The 16,246-nt window shown below is 41.8% G+C and overlaps 1 protein-coding gene across 40 annotated transcripts in view; it reads right to left on the reverse strand.

Moving 5' to 3' along the window:
• rims2a (regulating synaptic membrane exocytosis 2a) overlaps positions 1–14,486 on the reverse strand; it is a 175,220-nt gene extending 160,734 nt beyond the window's left edge. For 16 of the 40 annotated variants that reach the window (XM_036006008.1, XM_036006007.1, XM_036005989.1 and 13 more), the window contains exons 1-2: positions 14,233–14,485; positions 13,532–13,720 (exon numbers count right to left, since the gene is read on the reverse strand). In XM_036006008.1, coding sequence (XP_035861901.1) covers positions 13,532–13,704 — 173 coding nt within the window. In that variant the 5' untranslated portion in view covers positions 13,705–13,720; positions 14,233–14,485. Of the gene's footprint in view, positions 1–13,531; positions 13,721–14,232 lie in introns of those variants that run through there. The other 24 variants (XM_036005969.1, XM_036005968.1, XM_036005972.1 and 21 more) reach the window with 3 other exon arrangements.
• Between the last annotated feature and the right edge of the window lie 1,760 nt (positions 14,487–16,246).

A 16,246-nucleotide genomic window follows, 5' to 3' on the forward strand; every position in this document is an offset into this window, starting at 1 on the left:
GTCTCTGTCTTTCACTCACTTGCTCACAGTACGTACACATACTAAAACGATAAATGTTCTTTGGATGCATGCATAACTGCCACACTATGAACGCATACACAGACTTTGCTGTTGTACAACAGAGTTTACAAACCCTGGTCACGGGTTTGTGACTGATTTAGCTGATTCACACAGCATCCGCAGAGTAAAAAGATAATTTGGGCCCTGCAGGCCACGTGGTTTGAGACCTCTGCTGTACAGAGTGGAGAGATGTCTTTTTCTCTGACCTTTCAGGGTTCAACAATCATGAAACAAACCCTGAGGGAATGTCACGGGGGAGAGAAAAGGCACTAGCTATACTATCTACACTCTGACACAACACCTGTCCCACAGCTTTCCCTTTGCAGTTTGAAACAAATACGTTTCCTGTTTTAGTTCGTAATCAGCAGGGCCACACAGAATCTGCAGTCGCAGAATTTTGAGCAAATGTTTTAAGATTAAAACTTTGCATTTGTGGGTACCTGGTTGGCCTAGTGGTAGTCGACGCAGAGGTTGCAGGTTCCCATTTCATGCCTAAACTGTCACAATAAAGGCCTGATTGTCAAAAATAAAGACATTTGTATCCATTTTTTTTTTTAACAGCAAGAATTTCAGCAAATTAAAAAAAACTAAACCTTGGTATGTTAACACGTTTCCTCCCCAAGCAAAACAAACAAACAAAAAAAAAATCAGCAGATTCCGATTGGGTCTGGTAATAAGTGTGTGTAGTGTAAAGCCCATTAGTGTGTTGTGCTGAATTTGTCTCAACTGTATCATCATACTACCACAGGATTTTGAGCAATACATTCAATATCAACGCTGCCAGCTACTCTGTAGCAGGCACATATGTTCCTCAGGAGCGCTGGGCTTCCCTCAGAGGGTCAGATGCTGTATATCTTCCTCTACAATTGACTCTACTCAGGGTGGACAGGCACGGGGGATGGGCAATAAAAGTGATAAAGTGGCCCCTTTTGCCTTCCCGTTTCTACTCTTTTGGCAGAGGCTACCTTTCTGCATTTTCTATTCATCTCCTTTTTTTCTGTTCCCCCTTCATAAACTACTATTCAGCTCTATCGGCATTTCTATCGCATTGTGTGGCTCTCAATCAGGCTACTCTTGCACAGCATGCTGAGAGGCTTATGTAACATCAGGCCAGATGTTATGTGGTTGGGTTCTGTTCTGACTCAGTCCAGGATCACTAGTCGCTAATGTTGCAGTCATATACTTTTTAAATGTCTTCATCTGGGGAAATTAATTACATTGCATCGCATTTTTTACATGCAAGCTGGAGTACAAACAATGCTTTCTCTAGCTGGGGATTTGACCTGCCGATCTTAATATAGCACATATCTGTTTATCATATTACCAATCCAACATTAGCTGCTTGAACACAGTTCATTATCCAAAAGTTACAGCAGCTTGAGGCACTGTTGACTAATTATTTAACACATACAGTTGAACAGTACAGTGTATACTTTATTATACATAACTAAATCCCTTGTAGTAGTTAACACAACCTACTTCTCATTCTAAAATATTTTCGTACTGTCATGTTTTGCCAAGGGCATTTCAAATTGCGCAGCCAGGGGCAGGAAAATCCCTTCAAACTTTGCTTGAAGGATAAGAGCCCAGAAGAGAATAAAACCTATGCTGACGAATGCAGATGTTATTTAGAACAAAGTGCGGGGAGACAATAGAGTCCGATGCTGTGCTGTGCCACGCAAGAGAAGAGCAGGCTATGGGAGATGGCAGGCTGATTGCTCTGTCAATGGAGACTGAGGCTGTCATAACAGCAGCAAGACCTGATAGCATCTCAGACGTCAGTGTCTCTCCTCTCATTTTCTCTCTGATGTCCTCTTCTCCTTTCCTGTCCTCTCTTCTGCTCTTGTTCCCTGGTCCCTACTCATTTCCTCTCCTCTCTCCTACTGTGTGCTAATGTGTCCTACACTTTCCTCTTGTCCTGCCCTCTCGTCTCCTTGTCTTTTCCATCTTAGCTTATCCTCCTTTCCTTTCTCGGCCAGCCTAAAAAGCGTAAGGGACTCATTAGAACATACTGTAGAACACAATTAGAACAAGTTAAAACAAGTTTTGAATTGATCCTACTAACAAGTCTTGCCTGTGCAGCCAAAGCCTGATTGAACCTCCTCTGGGCCGTAGAGCCACACCGCTGTACCTGGTGACATCTTCCTTTATCATCCTGAATATCATTTATAAGCACTGTTGTTTATTTTGAGGCAATCACACTTGCACCGCACTACTTCTGTAAATATTCTCTAGTGCACCAACCCTAACGGGTTGTTTGTAAAGTCAAACCCACGGAGAATTATCACCCCACCCTACAGTTCCACTCAGTTCTATGCAGCATTTAAGCAACTTTCAGCTCAAAGTTTATGGCCTGCAACTTTTCTGTTTTGCCTCGGTCTCACCGTTCTCATCCACCTTGTGTCGGACAGCAACAGGCAGCCATTTCCCACAAATCTCTGATAAACCCACTGTACACTACCTGCCCAGCACCAGATGGCACACTGAGAGTTAGCAACTAGCTAGTCTATATCCATGACGTTCCACTTCCGGGACTGCTCCGGTGCCGTCGGAAATTTTGCCGGATTTCACTCATTTCGGCCGGATGTGTTGGCCTTCTAACCTCCGGTGGATTTCTGAGGACTATAGTTAACTGCTCCTCAGATATCTGCAGGGTAAATCCAGACAGCTAGCTAGACTATCTGTCCAATCTGAGTTTTCTGTTGCACGACTAAAACTGCTTTTGAACGTACATATGTTCCACCAAAACAAGTTCCTTCCAGAGGGTATTTTGCAGCGGCACCGTGGCTCTGCCAATAAACTAGAGCACGTTTTGCAGAGGCACGTGGCTCCTGGCAAAGCGAGACTAGCAACTAGCTAGTGAACACAGTAGAGCATTTAGCAAGCTAAAGAAAAGTAGTTGGTGAAGACAAAAAAAGAACTATATGCAGGGTGATATTACACTTTGAATGCTATTGGGATTTGATGGGAACAAGAAAAATATACAAGGAAAATAACAATAGCCTTATCCTATAAAGAAAATAAGAGCTGTGGAGCCAAATGAAGAGAGGAAAATGACATGCAGGTGTACAAGAGTAGAATACAATGGCTGAAGTGTTAAAAGAGGTACAGTAGATGAATAGGAGAGCACCAAAGGACCTCGACACTAGAGTAATGCAACTTCACTCCCACAAAAGCACAGGAGCACAGGATCATTTTAATGATGGCAATTGTTTTTAACCGGATTTCCTTGTCCAGCTGAGGCAAACTACTTGACAACATGCCAACCTTCCATAACCAAAACACATTGTTACTTTAATTAGCATGATGATGTATTCATTTGGCGTGCGTTCTGCTTTATGGAGTCAAGACAGCATCCGCTCTTTCACTTTCTCTCCCTCTCTCCCTTGGGGAAAGTGATGGGGGATGGAAGCTCTTTGCATGGGAAGGCCTGCGAGCATGGGTGAGTGAGCTAAGGGAACAAGAGGAAAGCAGAGAGAGAGAGAGAGAGAGAGAGAGTATACTGTATACTGTCCAGTGGGAAGCTTCTGAGCATTACCTCGCGTCATTTCACAACCATAAGTCTCTCATTCTCTCTATCTTTTCCAATTCAAATTTGCTTTATTGTCATGGACATAGTCTATATCGACGACCTTCCACTTCCAGGATTGTTCAGGTGCCGCCGGAAATTTCGCCGGATGTCCCTCATTTTAGGCTGGATGTCCGTCCCCTTCCTCTTTCTTTGTGTTGGCGTTCTAACCTCTGGTGGATTTGTGAGGACTATGGTTAACTGCTCCTCAGATCTCTGCAGGGTAAATCCAGACAGCTAGCTAGACTATCTGTCCAATCTGAGTTTTCTGTTGCACGACTAAAACAACTTTTGAACGTACACATGTTCCACCAAAACAAGTTCCTTCATGAGGCTATTTTGCAGAGGCACCGTGGCTCCGTCCGCACCGCCCAAAACGATTGTGATTGGTTTAAAGAAATGTCAATAAACCAGAGCACGTTTTTCTCCCATCCCAGAATGCTGTGTGGACTAGCCAGACCCTCCTCCGCAGTGCTGTGGAGGAAGGTCTGGCAATGCGAGACTAGCATGCACATAACTAAGTATTGCTACAGCAGGTTGTACACGTTTTACAATGGAAGTATAATCATTTAAACACTGTACACTACACAACATACTGTACACTATACTACGTTACACAGATGCAATCTCATTTTGAAGGAGCTCAGTACAGTTTCAAGTGTTCCACTGGTTTTCTATTTTGCATATTTAGCGTGTGTGTGTGCACTCTACCTGTGCTACTCTCTCAGAGGGGCTATAGCCTATAGCCTCCAGGGACACAGGGCCTCTTTACTCTGACCCCAGCTGGTACACTCTAGCAGTATCAGATAACTGAGGTGCGGGGTGGGGGGGGCTAATTCTAGGTCAATGCTTTATGTTGAATGCACACACACCAACCCCCTACACTTCTCAACATAGCTGTGTTGAACACTAACACATCAGCAACATCAGTTTTTTTCCCAAATCATTGTGAAGAGAACTCATAGAAGATGGGTCCATCAAAGTATGCAGTTCATAAAAAACTATTGATTTTAAAGTAGCTCCACTAAAATACCATCCTAACACCTTCACGAGTCATGTAAACAATTCAGTCACTTTACGCTTTCTTGCATCCCAGTGTACAGTGTAGCGTAATACTGTGAACAGCATATATAGCAACAAGGTAATATTTAAAATGGGCATGGGCAACGTGACAGAAATTAAAGGGACGCTATACAAACTTTACACATCGAGGTCAGTTGACTCGATACAAAGAGTAGTGCTCAGTTTATGAAAATAGTTCTATAATGTCTTCTGTGGCTTTAGAGAGAGTTTTCCAAAAGTCTGAAATAAATATATCTGATTATGTCATCAGGGTTATCTAGGCTTGGGCTTTGAAACTACAAATGTTTAACAGACAGTTTGTAATACAAGTTAGCTAATTGCTAACTCACATGCTTTTGCCAGGCACGGGAGGGTTAAGAGAGATTCTATGAAGTTGCATTATGGGAATTGTAGGATACAGTGTTTTTGGAGTTTGATATTATGGACAAAAAGTTGTCTTTGCTGCTTCGATTTATTTAATTTTTTAAGATTATTTTTGGGGATTTTTTGCCTTTAACTGATAGGACAGCTGTAGACAAGAAAGGGGGAGAGTGGGGGGGGGGGGACCGGCAGCAAAGGGCCGCGGGTTGGAATCAAATCTGGGCCGCTGCGGTAGGGACTGAGCCTTAGTACATGGGGTGCACACTCAACCAGGTGAGCTACCAGGGCGCCCCTGCTGCTTTGATTTTGACCAGTATTTTTTTTACCACTCTCTCTCGTAATTTCCCACCGATTCAATAGAAGTGTAGTCTCGCATTGCCAAAGCTATCTCCACAGTGCTGTGTCAGCGCTAGAGTATGGTCTGGCTGCACGAGTCAACGTTCAGGTATAGGGGGACAAAAACAGCTCTGGGTTGTTTGTATTTCTTTTAACCAATCACAATCGTTTTGGGCGGCCCTAAGCCCCGGATGAAATGACGGCGCCCTTGCAAAATAGATAGCAGAGATAGCGGAAGGGAAGGAGACTGCCCGACACCCGCACTGTACATCCGGTAAGCCACACTAATTAAATTGTAATACACAAGTGTAGTTTTCACAGTACTACAAGAATATAGACTACATTTTGATATAAATATATATATATTCAAAACAAAATGAGTTGGCTACATGCTGTGATATATATATATCACAGCATGTAGGCAACTCATTTTGTTAGTATTTAATTACAGTTAGCTTGGTGTCTCTATTTATAACATAATCATCATATAGTGATGACACAGTTACATTGAATATTGATAGATAATAACACTGAAAATAGTTTCAATTAAAAATTTCAATAACCAATTTGTTTCTTCAAAATTGGGGTCCCTTGGACAAAACTGATCTAGAAGGGGGTCTTTAGACAAAATGTTTGTCTCTAATATGAAACCTCTAAAAACCTATTGACACACATTATGTTCCCAGATACAGGAAACAGAACAGGAACCTGGGGCGTCCTTTGTCTTGTGCAATAAAAATGGTTGTGCCCAAATAGATGGCAGAGCAGCAGACACCTCAGAGGCCTGGAATAGCTGTATCTCAGTGGGAGTCCCTCCTACAAGGCAGCCAGTATAATTAGCACTGTCAAAGGAGGTCCCTGAGCGAATGACACAGTCCCCCCACAATTCACGAGTGAACACTCTGCAGTCTGTCACAAGGAAGAGGTGGAACTGGGATATTTACTAGAAGAGTTATACGGTCTTTAAAATGGGTTTTAAGTTTCTGTGATGAGAGAGTATGTGCGTGTGCTCGAATATAGAGCTGCAAAGATGAATCGATTAGTTGTCAACTAGCACATTTATCGGCAACTATTTTGATGATCGATTAATTGGTTTGAGTCATTTTTTTTTAATGAAAAAAAGTTAAAATTCTCTGATTCCAGCTCCTTAAAGGTCCCATGGCATGAAAATTTTACTTTATGAGGTTTTTTAACATTAATGTGAGTTCCCCCAGCCTGCCTATGGTCCCCCAGTGGCTAGAAATGGTGATAGGTGTAAACTGAGCTCTGGGTATCCTGCTCTGCCTTTGAGAAAATGAAAGCTCAGATGGGCCGATCTGGAATCTTCCCTTTATGAGGTCATAAGGGGAAAGGTTACCTCCTCTTTCTCTGCTTTGCCCCCCCAGAGAATTTGGCCCACCTATGAGAGAGAGGCATCATGGCTTTCAAACAAGCAAAGTGGCAGTTGGTCAAGGCCACACCCCCACCCTCCACAATGCCCCCCCCTCTCCTCCTCAATAGCTACAGACACAGAAATGGCACGTACTAAGGAAAGCTCATTGTGGGACTGGCTTTAGTGGCTGTAATTCTGCACCAAGGCTGAATTTTGGGAAAGAGACTTCAGATACAGTATTAGGGGACCACTAAGGTCTATATAAAAGAGACTTCAGATACAGTATTAGGGGACCACTAAGGTCTATATAAAAGAGACTTCAGATACAGTATTAGGGGACCACTAAGGTCTATATAAAAGAGACTTCAGATACAGTATTAGGGGACCACTAAGGTCTATATAAAAGAGATTTCAGATACAGTATTAGAGGACCACTAAGGTCTATATAAAAGAGACTTCAGATACAGTATTAGGGGACCACTAAGGCCTATATAAAAGAGACTTCAGATACAGTATTAGGGGACCACTAAGGTCTATATAAAAGAGACTTCAGATACAGTATTAGGGGACCACTAAGGTCTATATAAAAGAGACTTCAGATACAGTATTAGAGGACCACTAAGGTCTATATAAAAGAGACTTCAGATACAGTATTAGGGGACCACTAAGGTCTATATAAAAGAGACTTCAGATACAGTATTAGGAGACCACTAAGGTCTATATAAAAGAGACTTCAGATACAGTATTAGGGGACCACTAAGGTCTATATAAAAGAGACTTCAGATACAGTATTAGAGGACCACTAAGGTCTATATAAAAGAGACTTCAGATACAGTATTAGGGGACCACTGATGCCTATATAAAAGAGACTTCAGATACAGTATTAGGAGACCACTAAGGTCTATATAAAAGAGACTACAGATACAGTATTAGGAGACCACTAAGGTCTATATAAAAGAGACTTCAGATACAGTATTAGGGGACCACTAAGGTCTATATAAAAGAGACTTCAGATACAGTATTAGGGGACCACTAAGGTCTATATAAAAGAGACTTCAGATACAGTATTAGGGGACCACTAAGGTCTATATAAAAGAGACTTCAGATACAGTATTAGGGGACCACTAAGGCCTATATAAAAGAGACTTCAGATACAGTATTAGGGGACCACTAAGGTCTATATAAAAGAGACTTCAGATACAGTATTAGGGGACCACTAAGGTCTATATAAAAGAGACTTCAGATACAGTATTAGAGGACCACTAAGGTCTATATAAAAGAGACTTCAGATACAGTATTAGGGGACCACTGATGCCTATATAAAAGAGACTTCAGATACAGTATTAGGGGACCACTAAGGTCTATATAAAAGAGACTTCAGATACAGTATTAGAGGACCACTAAGGTCTATATAAAAGAGACTTCAGATACAGTATTAGGGGACCACTAAGGTCTATATAAAAGAGACTTCAGATACAGTATTAGGAGACCACTAAGGTCTATATAAAAGAGACTTCAGATACAGTATTAGGGGACCACTAAGGTCTATATAAAAGAGACTTCAGATACAGTATTAGGGGACCACTAAGGTCTATATAAAAGAGACTTCAGATACAGTATTAGAGGACCACTAAGGTCTATATAAAAGAGACTTCAGATACAGTATTAGGGGACCACTGATGCCTATATAAAAGAGACTTCAGATACAGTATTAGGAGACCACTAAGGTCTATATAAAAGAGACTTCAGATACAGTATTAGGAGACCACTAAGGTCTATATAAAAGAGACTTCAGATACAGTATTAGGGGACCACTAAGGTCTATATAAAAGAGACTTCAGATACAGTATTAGGGGACCACTAAGGTCTATATAAAAGAGACTTCAGATACAGTATTAGAGGACCACTGATGCCTATATAAAAGAGACTTCAGATACAATATTAGTGGACCACTAAGGTCTATATAAAAGAGACTTCAGATACAGTATTAGGGGACCACTAAGGTCTATATAAAAGAGACTTCAGATACAGTATTAGGGGACCACTAAGGCCTAAAAGAGACTTCAGATACAGTATTAGGGGACCACTAAGGCCTATATAAAAGAGACTTCAGATACAGTATTAGGGGACCACTAAGGTCTATATAAAAGAGACTTCAGATACAGTATTAGGGGACCACTAAGGCCTATATAAAAGAGACTTCAGATACAGTATTAGGGGACCACTAAGGCCTATATAAAAGAGACTTCAGATACAGTATTAGGAGACCACTAAGGTCTATATAAAAGAGACTTCAGATACAGTATTAGGAGACCACTAAGGTCTATATAAAAGAGACTTCAGATACAGTATTAGGGGACCACTAAGGTCTATATAAAAGAGACTTCAGATACAGTATTAGAGGACCACTAAGGTCTATATAAAAGAGACTTCAGATACAGTATTAGGGGACCACTAAGGTCTATATAAAAGAGACTTCAGATACAGTATTAGAGGACCACTAAGGTCTATATAAAAGAGACTTCAGATACAGTATTAGGGGACCACTGATGCCTATATAAAAGAGACTTCAGATACAGTATTAGTGGACCACTAAGGTCTATATAAAAGAGACTTCAGATACAGTATTAGGGGACCACTAAGGTCTATATAAAAGAGACTTCAGATACAGTATTAGGGGACCACTAAGGCCTAAAAGAGACTTCAGATACAGTATTACGGGACCACTAAGGTCTATATAAAAGAGACTTCAGATACAGTATTAGGGGACCACTAAGGTCTATATAAAAGAGACTTCAGATACAGTATTAGGGGACCACTAAGGTCTATATAAAAGAGACTGCAGATACAGTATTAGGGGACCACTAAGGCCTATATAAAAGCGACTTCAGATACAGTATTAGGGGACCACTAAGGTCTATATAAAAGAGACTTCAGATACAGTATTAGGAGACCACTAAGGCCTAAAAGAGACTTCAGATACAGTATTAGGGGACCACTAAGGCCTATATAAAAGAGACTTCAGATACAGTATTAGGGGACCACTAAGGTCTATATAAAAGAGACTTCAGATACAGTATTAGGGGACCACTAAGGTCTATATAAAAGAGACTTCAGATACAGTATTAGGGGACCACTAAGGTCTATATAAAAGAGACTTCAGATACAGTATTAGGGGACCACTAAGGTCTATATAAAAGAGACTTCAGATACAGTATTAGGGGACCACTAAGGTCTATATAAAAGAGACTTCAGATACAGTATTAGGGGACCACTGATGCCTATATAAAAGCATCCAAAGAGCACTATGTCATGGGACCTTTAAATTGTGAATATTTTCTAGTTTCTTCACACCTCTATGACACTAAACTGAATATCTGTGAGTTGTGGACAAAACAAGACATGTTTCACTATTTTCTTACATTTTATAGACCAAACAACTAATCAATTTATCAAAATGATCCTAAATTGCAGCCCTACTCCAATGCCAGCTCCTGCCTTCATAATGCAGGGAACATTATATGCAGCACGAGAAGTAGAAACAATGGCAAAGCGTTAGAGGGCAGAGGTGTGAAAGAGAAAGTCAGAGTTAGGATGGAGAACATTACTACCCCCCTCCTGACCCCCTGCTAGCCACCAAGCACAACCAGGAAGCAGCCCTAGAGGACTGGAGGAGCAGGGGAGAAAGGAGAAGTGGAGCCCCGGGCGTTCTGTGGGTCACCCCATCACAGGCAGCTGATGCCTGCCTGTGGGATACAAAGTGTCTGGGTGGGTAGGGGTGGGGGTAGGGGTCCCATAACCATCATTGCTGTACTGCTCAGAGACTCGCTGGTGCATGGAAAGCCAAGATAGCTAATAGCTCCAGCGTCTTCAGTTTAATGGAACAATTGCACCTGGAGCCATGCTTAACCCTCTGAGGACAAAAGACACACCGGCGAGTCCAAGCGATGTTTGACAACACTCCTACACAAAAAAATATTACAAAATTTCATTTTAGACATTTATTTACTATTTTCTTCATATATTACACTACTTTTGTGAACCCAGGACTTTTGAAAACTCATTTCAGGCACCAAAACAATTGAGTGTAGGTATGTTTTCACAAGAGATTTGGGAAATATTTCAACTTTAGGGCCAAATGATCTCTTTATACATTGCTCTGGAACAATTTTTGGCGTCACTATACAGAAAGCTGAGTTTGTTCTGAACATTTTGATGTGAAACACACGGGGATCAGTTATATGCAAATACCCTTAAAAGGAGAATTCAAGAAGATATCTAAAATATGCCCTCAGAGCTCAGAGGGTTAATTTTAGTGACTGTAGTCTGTACATGTTTTTGCATGTAGAAATGTCCTAAATGTACTTCAATGACTGCAGCTTTCTGGAACAGAATTCTAAGAATGAGCTATAGATACTGTATGTAGAGCGCCACCATATGGACTTCAGGAAATCGATTCTCATTGGTGCAGCACATTTTGTGCACACTCACACACACACACACACACACAAACAGGCCTGCTAAGAATGAGCAGGCTAAGAGAGAGTAGCTAATTACACGAGAGTCAGCAGCACTGGATTCCCATCCACGCTCTCTGTAGCACCTCCAGTGAGATGACAGCAAGTTGGCAAGCCCTGCAGCTGGAGGCTTCTCTTCCTTTCTCCCTTTCTCTTCTCAATCCCTCCATCCTCCCAGGATTCCCTCTGTTAGATAACACACTTCGATGTTCAAACTGCCACTTTCCCGAAAAGCCATCCAAACCGCTGTGGGTTTGGACCGTGACTGCGACAGCGCAGATGCACCGGCTATAGGGTTGCATGATGCGCCACGCGTGGGTGTTTGTTTTCGACACTGCTGGAAATGCTACAAACAATCCGATGACAAGTTAATCCACCTATGCCAGGGCTGTGCATATTAACACTGCTAAAGGATACGTTCTGCTTGTGTGATTCATAGGTAAAGAAAGTGGGGATTTACTGTTATGATGACTCATGATGAGTACATATAGATAAAGGAACACAGTAAAACCAACCAATATAGTCTTGTTGTATGAATTAATAAAATACTTTACTATTAGGCCAGAAGGGGGTCAAGAGGTCTCCAGAACACTGGAATCTCTGAAATGGCAGCCTGCCCTTATTATTAATATTAATCCGTGTGTAACCAAGGCATGCAACAGAGAAGCCATACCGGAAACACAAACAATTGTCACTAAGGCTTCTTTGAACTTCCAATGTCTTGTATGCGTTCGGCTTATGTGGCCTGCAATCAGAATTACCTAACATTATGGTGAGACAGTTAGTCAGTCAGTCAGCCAGCCAGTCAGTCAGTCGCAAAATCACAGCCTCATCTGCCCATGCTCAGTCGTCATGACAAGGCTTTGACATCCCTGTCAGACTAAGAGTGACTGAAACTGACAATCCCCTTTACCTCAGAGAAAGAGGAATAGGAAAAACACTCCGCTATTGGGGAGGAGGGTGTAAGACAGTGAAAGGGGAGGGAAGGCAGAAAAGGCCTGGATGATTAACACAGCACGTACCGCAGTGGCTGAGGAAGCCATGTCTTGGAGTACATGAGTCATGTTTATCATGCAACAGCACTAGGTAGGGATTGCACAACTTTCACTCCATTAAGAATGCTGCTTTAGTGCAAATGTTTACCTGATTATGGAAATCAACAGCTCTAATGCCTCTAAAAAGCTCCCAGTGATAGTGCCATGCATCTTTCACACTAATGTCACTAGCCATGCTGGGCGGCTGCAGCAACAGTAAACCTACCAGAGATCACTAGCAGAAATCTGGATACATTTATTCATCAGTTATCACCTCAAACGTAGCCCAATATATATGCTATTCACATAGAAAAGTCAAAACGTGTGCATACGTGCATCCTTTTCATTGAAGAAGAAAAACTACAAGAAAATCAACAGGACGGCAACATTTAAGGCAACCGCCCGAAATACCTCTTTCTTCATTAGCCTGGCTTGTAAAACCAAATTGTTTAATTAACAATAATTCAACTGAGAGTTTTTTTTATGACCAGGGCAAGACGACAGAGTGTAATATTCCACCATAAAGCTAAGTTATGGCTCACACAGTAAAGGTTAAAGCGATGCTGGCGGAAACAGTCCGGTCCACCTTAAAAAGTAAAACCCTACACTGGACAGTGCCGTGGTGCTGAAACAGCTCCGAGCGACATCTGTACACAGGAGGAGGGGGAGCTGGATGGGGAGTGGGGGGCGACAGGATCGACCGAGACTTTAACGTTGAAATCACACACACCCCGCGTGCGCCATTGCCACAAAGGACACCTTAAATGATCTTTCCAGTGTCATATTGTGTAATCTCGGTGACGTTCGTGGGGAAAGGTTAAGCAATTTGGCGTGCTTTTTACGTGAAAATGGCGCCCGTTGCTGCTTACCCAGCCCATTATAGTACAGCTATAGCTACAGCAAAGTGGCGGAAAGAGGTTGGAATGTATGCCGCATTATAAAACGATACTCAAACCATTCAAAAGTGTTTTCTAAAGTAGGAGCCAAGGGATGATAACGAGGCGAGGGAAAAGATTGATCTCACCTTGGTTCTATACCGGCTAGGAGACGACTATTTACGCTCTAGCTCGATGTCAGGCAACACGATAGCCTATCTATAATCTCCCAGAGAGACAATTACACACATTCAAAAAAACACCAGGGGTTATTCACCACCGCCAGCAGCACCGACAGCTCCCACTATCTCTGCTTTTTTTCTTACTTTAGCATCGACTGTTCCTTCGCGTCCTCCTTCTTCTGTCGGTCCATGACACCGAGGATGATCTTCCTCTCCTCCTCGGTGAGGTGGCTGAGGTCCGGCATCTCCGGCATGGCGCCAGCCGCTGAGGCAGCAGCAGGGCCGGGGCCGCCCCGGGGCCCGTGTGGAGCAGACATCTTTTACACACAGTGGCTAAAAAAAAAAAAATAACGAGAAAAGCACCGTCAACCAGCAGTATTCTGGGCGATATTATTTTTTTGTTACATTTCAATGCCGTCAAATTTCAAACAGGCGGTCGGGATTTTCTGGAGGCACCGTGGCTTACAGGCGGCATGACATCTTGGTTAGGAGTATCATTCACATATTACACTGTGCTGCAGAAATAAGCGTAAAAAAATATGAATTAAAAGCTTCATTCTCATCTATAAAACGCTCATGGTGGTTCTATGAAATAGGCTGCAGTCGAATGAACCTTGCCTGCAAAAAAGGGAATTATTCAAGCAGTTGCAGGTTGAAACGCCAAATTTACGCATGGACGTTTCTGAAATAGAAAACGCTCAGGATTAGGAATAGATGCCCTTTAAAAGAAACAAGAGTGTACAGGATGTAAACTACAACCTTCAGGTATTCCAAACACAAGCCTCCATCCATCCACGGATAGAGAAAAAGTAGAAAAATACAGAGGATGAAGAAAGAACTCTTGCCTTTTATTTTGCAGTCATGTTAAATCCTGTCTAACCCATTGCTGCCATCCTTTAGAAAGGTTTTACTCTCATGCTGGAATAAAAGATGCCCCGGTCCGTCCTTGTTTGTTTTCGTTTGGAGTCCTTAACCCTCCTCTGTCACTCTGGTTAGCTCCCTTTCCTCCAGGTTGGTAATTCTTGGAGATTTCTTAAATGCACAAAAATGGATGCAATGTGTGTGAGAGAGAGAGAGAGAGAGAGAGAGAGAGAGAGAGAGAGAGAGAGAGAGAAAGAGGGGGGGGGAGAAAGAGAGAGAGAGGGATAGAGGGGGGAGAGAGAGCGCGAGAGTAAGAGAGAGAGAAGAAGAAAAAATCCAGATAGGAAGAAGAGGCGGAGCGATGGAAACACGTAGAAGAATAAAGCCAGAGGACGCGCTGGATGTTCATTGACAGCAGGCGGATAGCAGCCCCTAAAACACGGACTGGAGGAGCTGTGTGCAGCTGGAGCAGCACTGTACTAGGAAGAGCAGGATGCATATTTCATAACCACATTATGAGCACAGTGAGAGGGGGAAATATGAAGTGGGAAGATAAATAGAGAATATGACTAGACAAGTGAGCCTGACTGTTAGTGCAGGTGTGGCAGTGGTTCCGATCACTGCTGTTTCTATGCAGTGTGAAGTACTCACTGGCTTCGATGCCAGCTGATGTGAGAAATGTTGTGATGATAAATGGAAGAAAATAAAGCTCAAAGTTACACAAGTCAATTAAAACTGACATCTGAGGGTTTTGGGACTTTGGTCGAACAAAATAAGACATTTTAAGACATCGCCATGGGCTCTGGGAACTTGTGATGGCCACTTTTTGTATTTCCTGACATTTTATAGACCAAATGATTGATCTATTAATCGAGAGAAAATAACTGGTAGGTTACAGGGGTGGGAGTCACCAGAGGCCTCATGATACTTATGTCACGATACCATATTATTGCAATTTTAAACATATTGCAATTTATTACCTTTTTTCCAACTTCAACTTTTACCCCATTTCAAATGATGTCCTCAAAAGGAAACTTTGTCAACATCTGTTTTATCTAAAAAAAGATAAATTTCTCTGTTTGTTCATCTCACTTCAATTTGATTGCTGCAAAATGGGATTGTCAAGCAGACAAACTGACCAACACACACTGTATAATAGATAGATACTTGGCGTCTGTGTATTACCGAAGAGGATTAGGGCCACATGTGAAAAAATTGTGAGTTTAAAGTCAGAATTCTGACTTTTTTTTTTTAATTTTAAAAAATAAAATAATTTTACTTAAAAAGAAAAGTCAGGATTCAGAGATTAAAGTCAGAATTCTGACTTTTAAAAAACAAAAACAAATTTTAGACTTTTAAAACAAGTCAGAATTCTGACTTTAATCTCAGAATTCTGAGAATTGTTTTCTCAGATTTCTGACTTTAAACTAAGAACTCAAATATATATATTTTTTACATGCGGCCCTAATCCTCTTCCGTAGTGTATGGATACAGTATTGCCAGGGAAAATATCGAGATACTATGCTGTATCGATTTTTTCCCCCAACCCCTAGTAGGTTAATCGATTGTGAAAATTATGTTAGTTGTACGTCTATTTCAAACAACAGAAATTACTCTAAAACTGAACTGAGGACTCTAGGTTTCACATTTCACTGTATCAAATAATTGTTTGTAAAGCCCAAACTGTGTGTCAACCTCCTTGAAAACCTGCTCCACTGGCCCACTCAGGAGGGGACTTCAACCCTGTATTACATTTCTCAGATCTGAACCTTGACCAAGAGTCCCTCGTCTTGATCCCTGACCCATTCCTAAAGACCACCCCCTCTCTCAGACTGCAGTGTTGATAGGATTTGAAGGATAACATTAAGAGGATACAGCCTGTAATTAAATTAGCACCATTGCAGTGATACAAGTCAAACAAGTTTGAACTCTGAATGATTCAGATCATGATTTCTTACAATTGACCCGTTTTCACAGCAAAAACCTACGTTTAAAAGT

The sequence above is a fragment of the Sander lucioperca genome, chromosome 10, assembly GCF_008315115.2.
Source record: "Sander lucioperca isolate FBNREF2018 chromosome 10, SLUC_FBN_1.2, whole genome shotgun sequence".
Classification (NCBI taxonomy): domain Eukaryota; kingdom Metazoa; phylum Chordata; class Actinopteri; order Perciformes; family Percidae; genus Sander; species Sander lucioperca.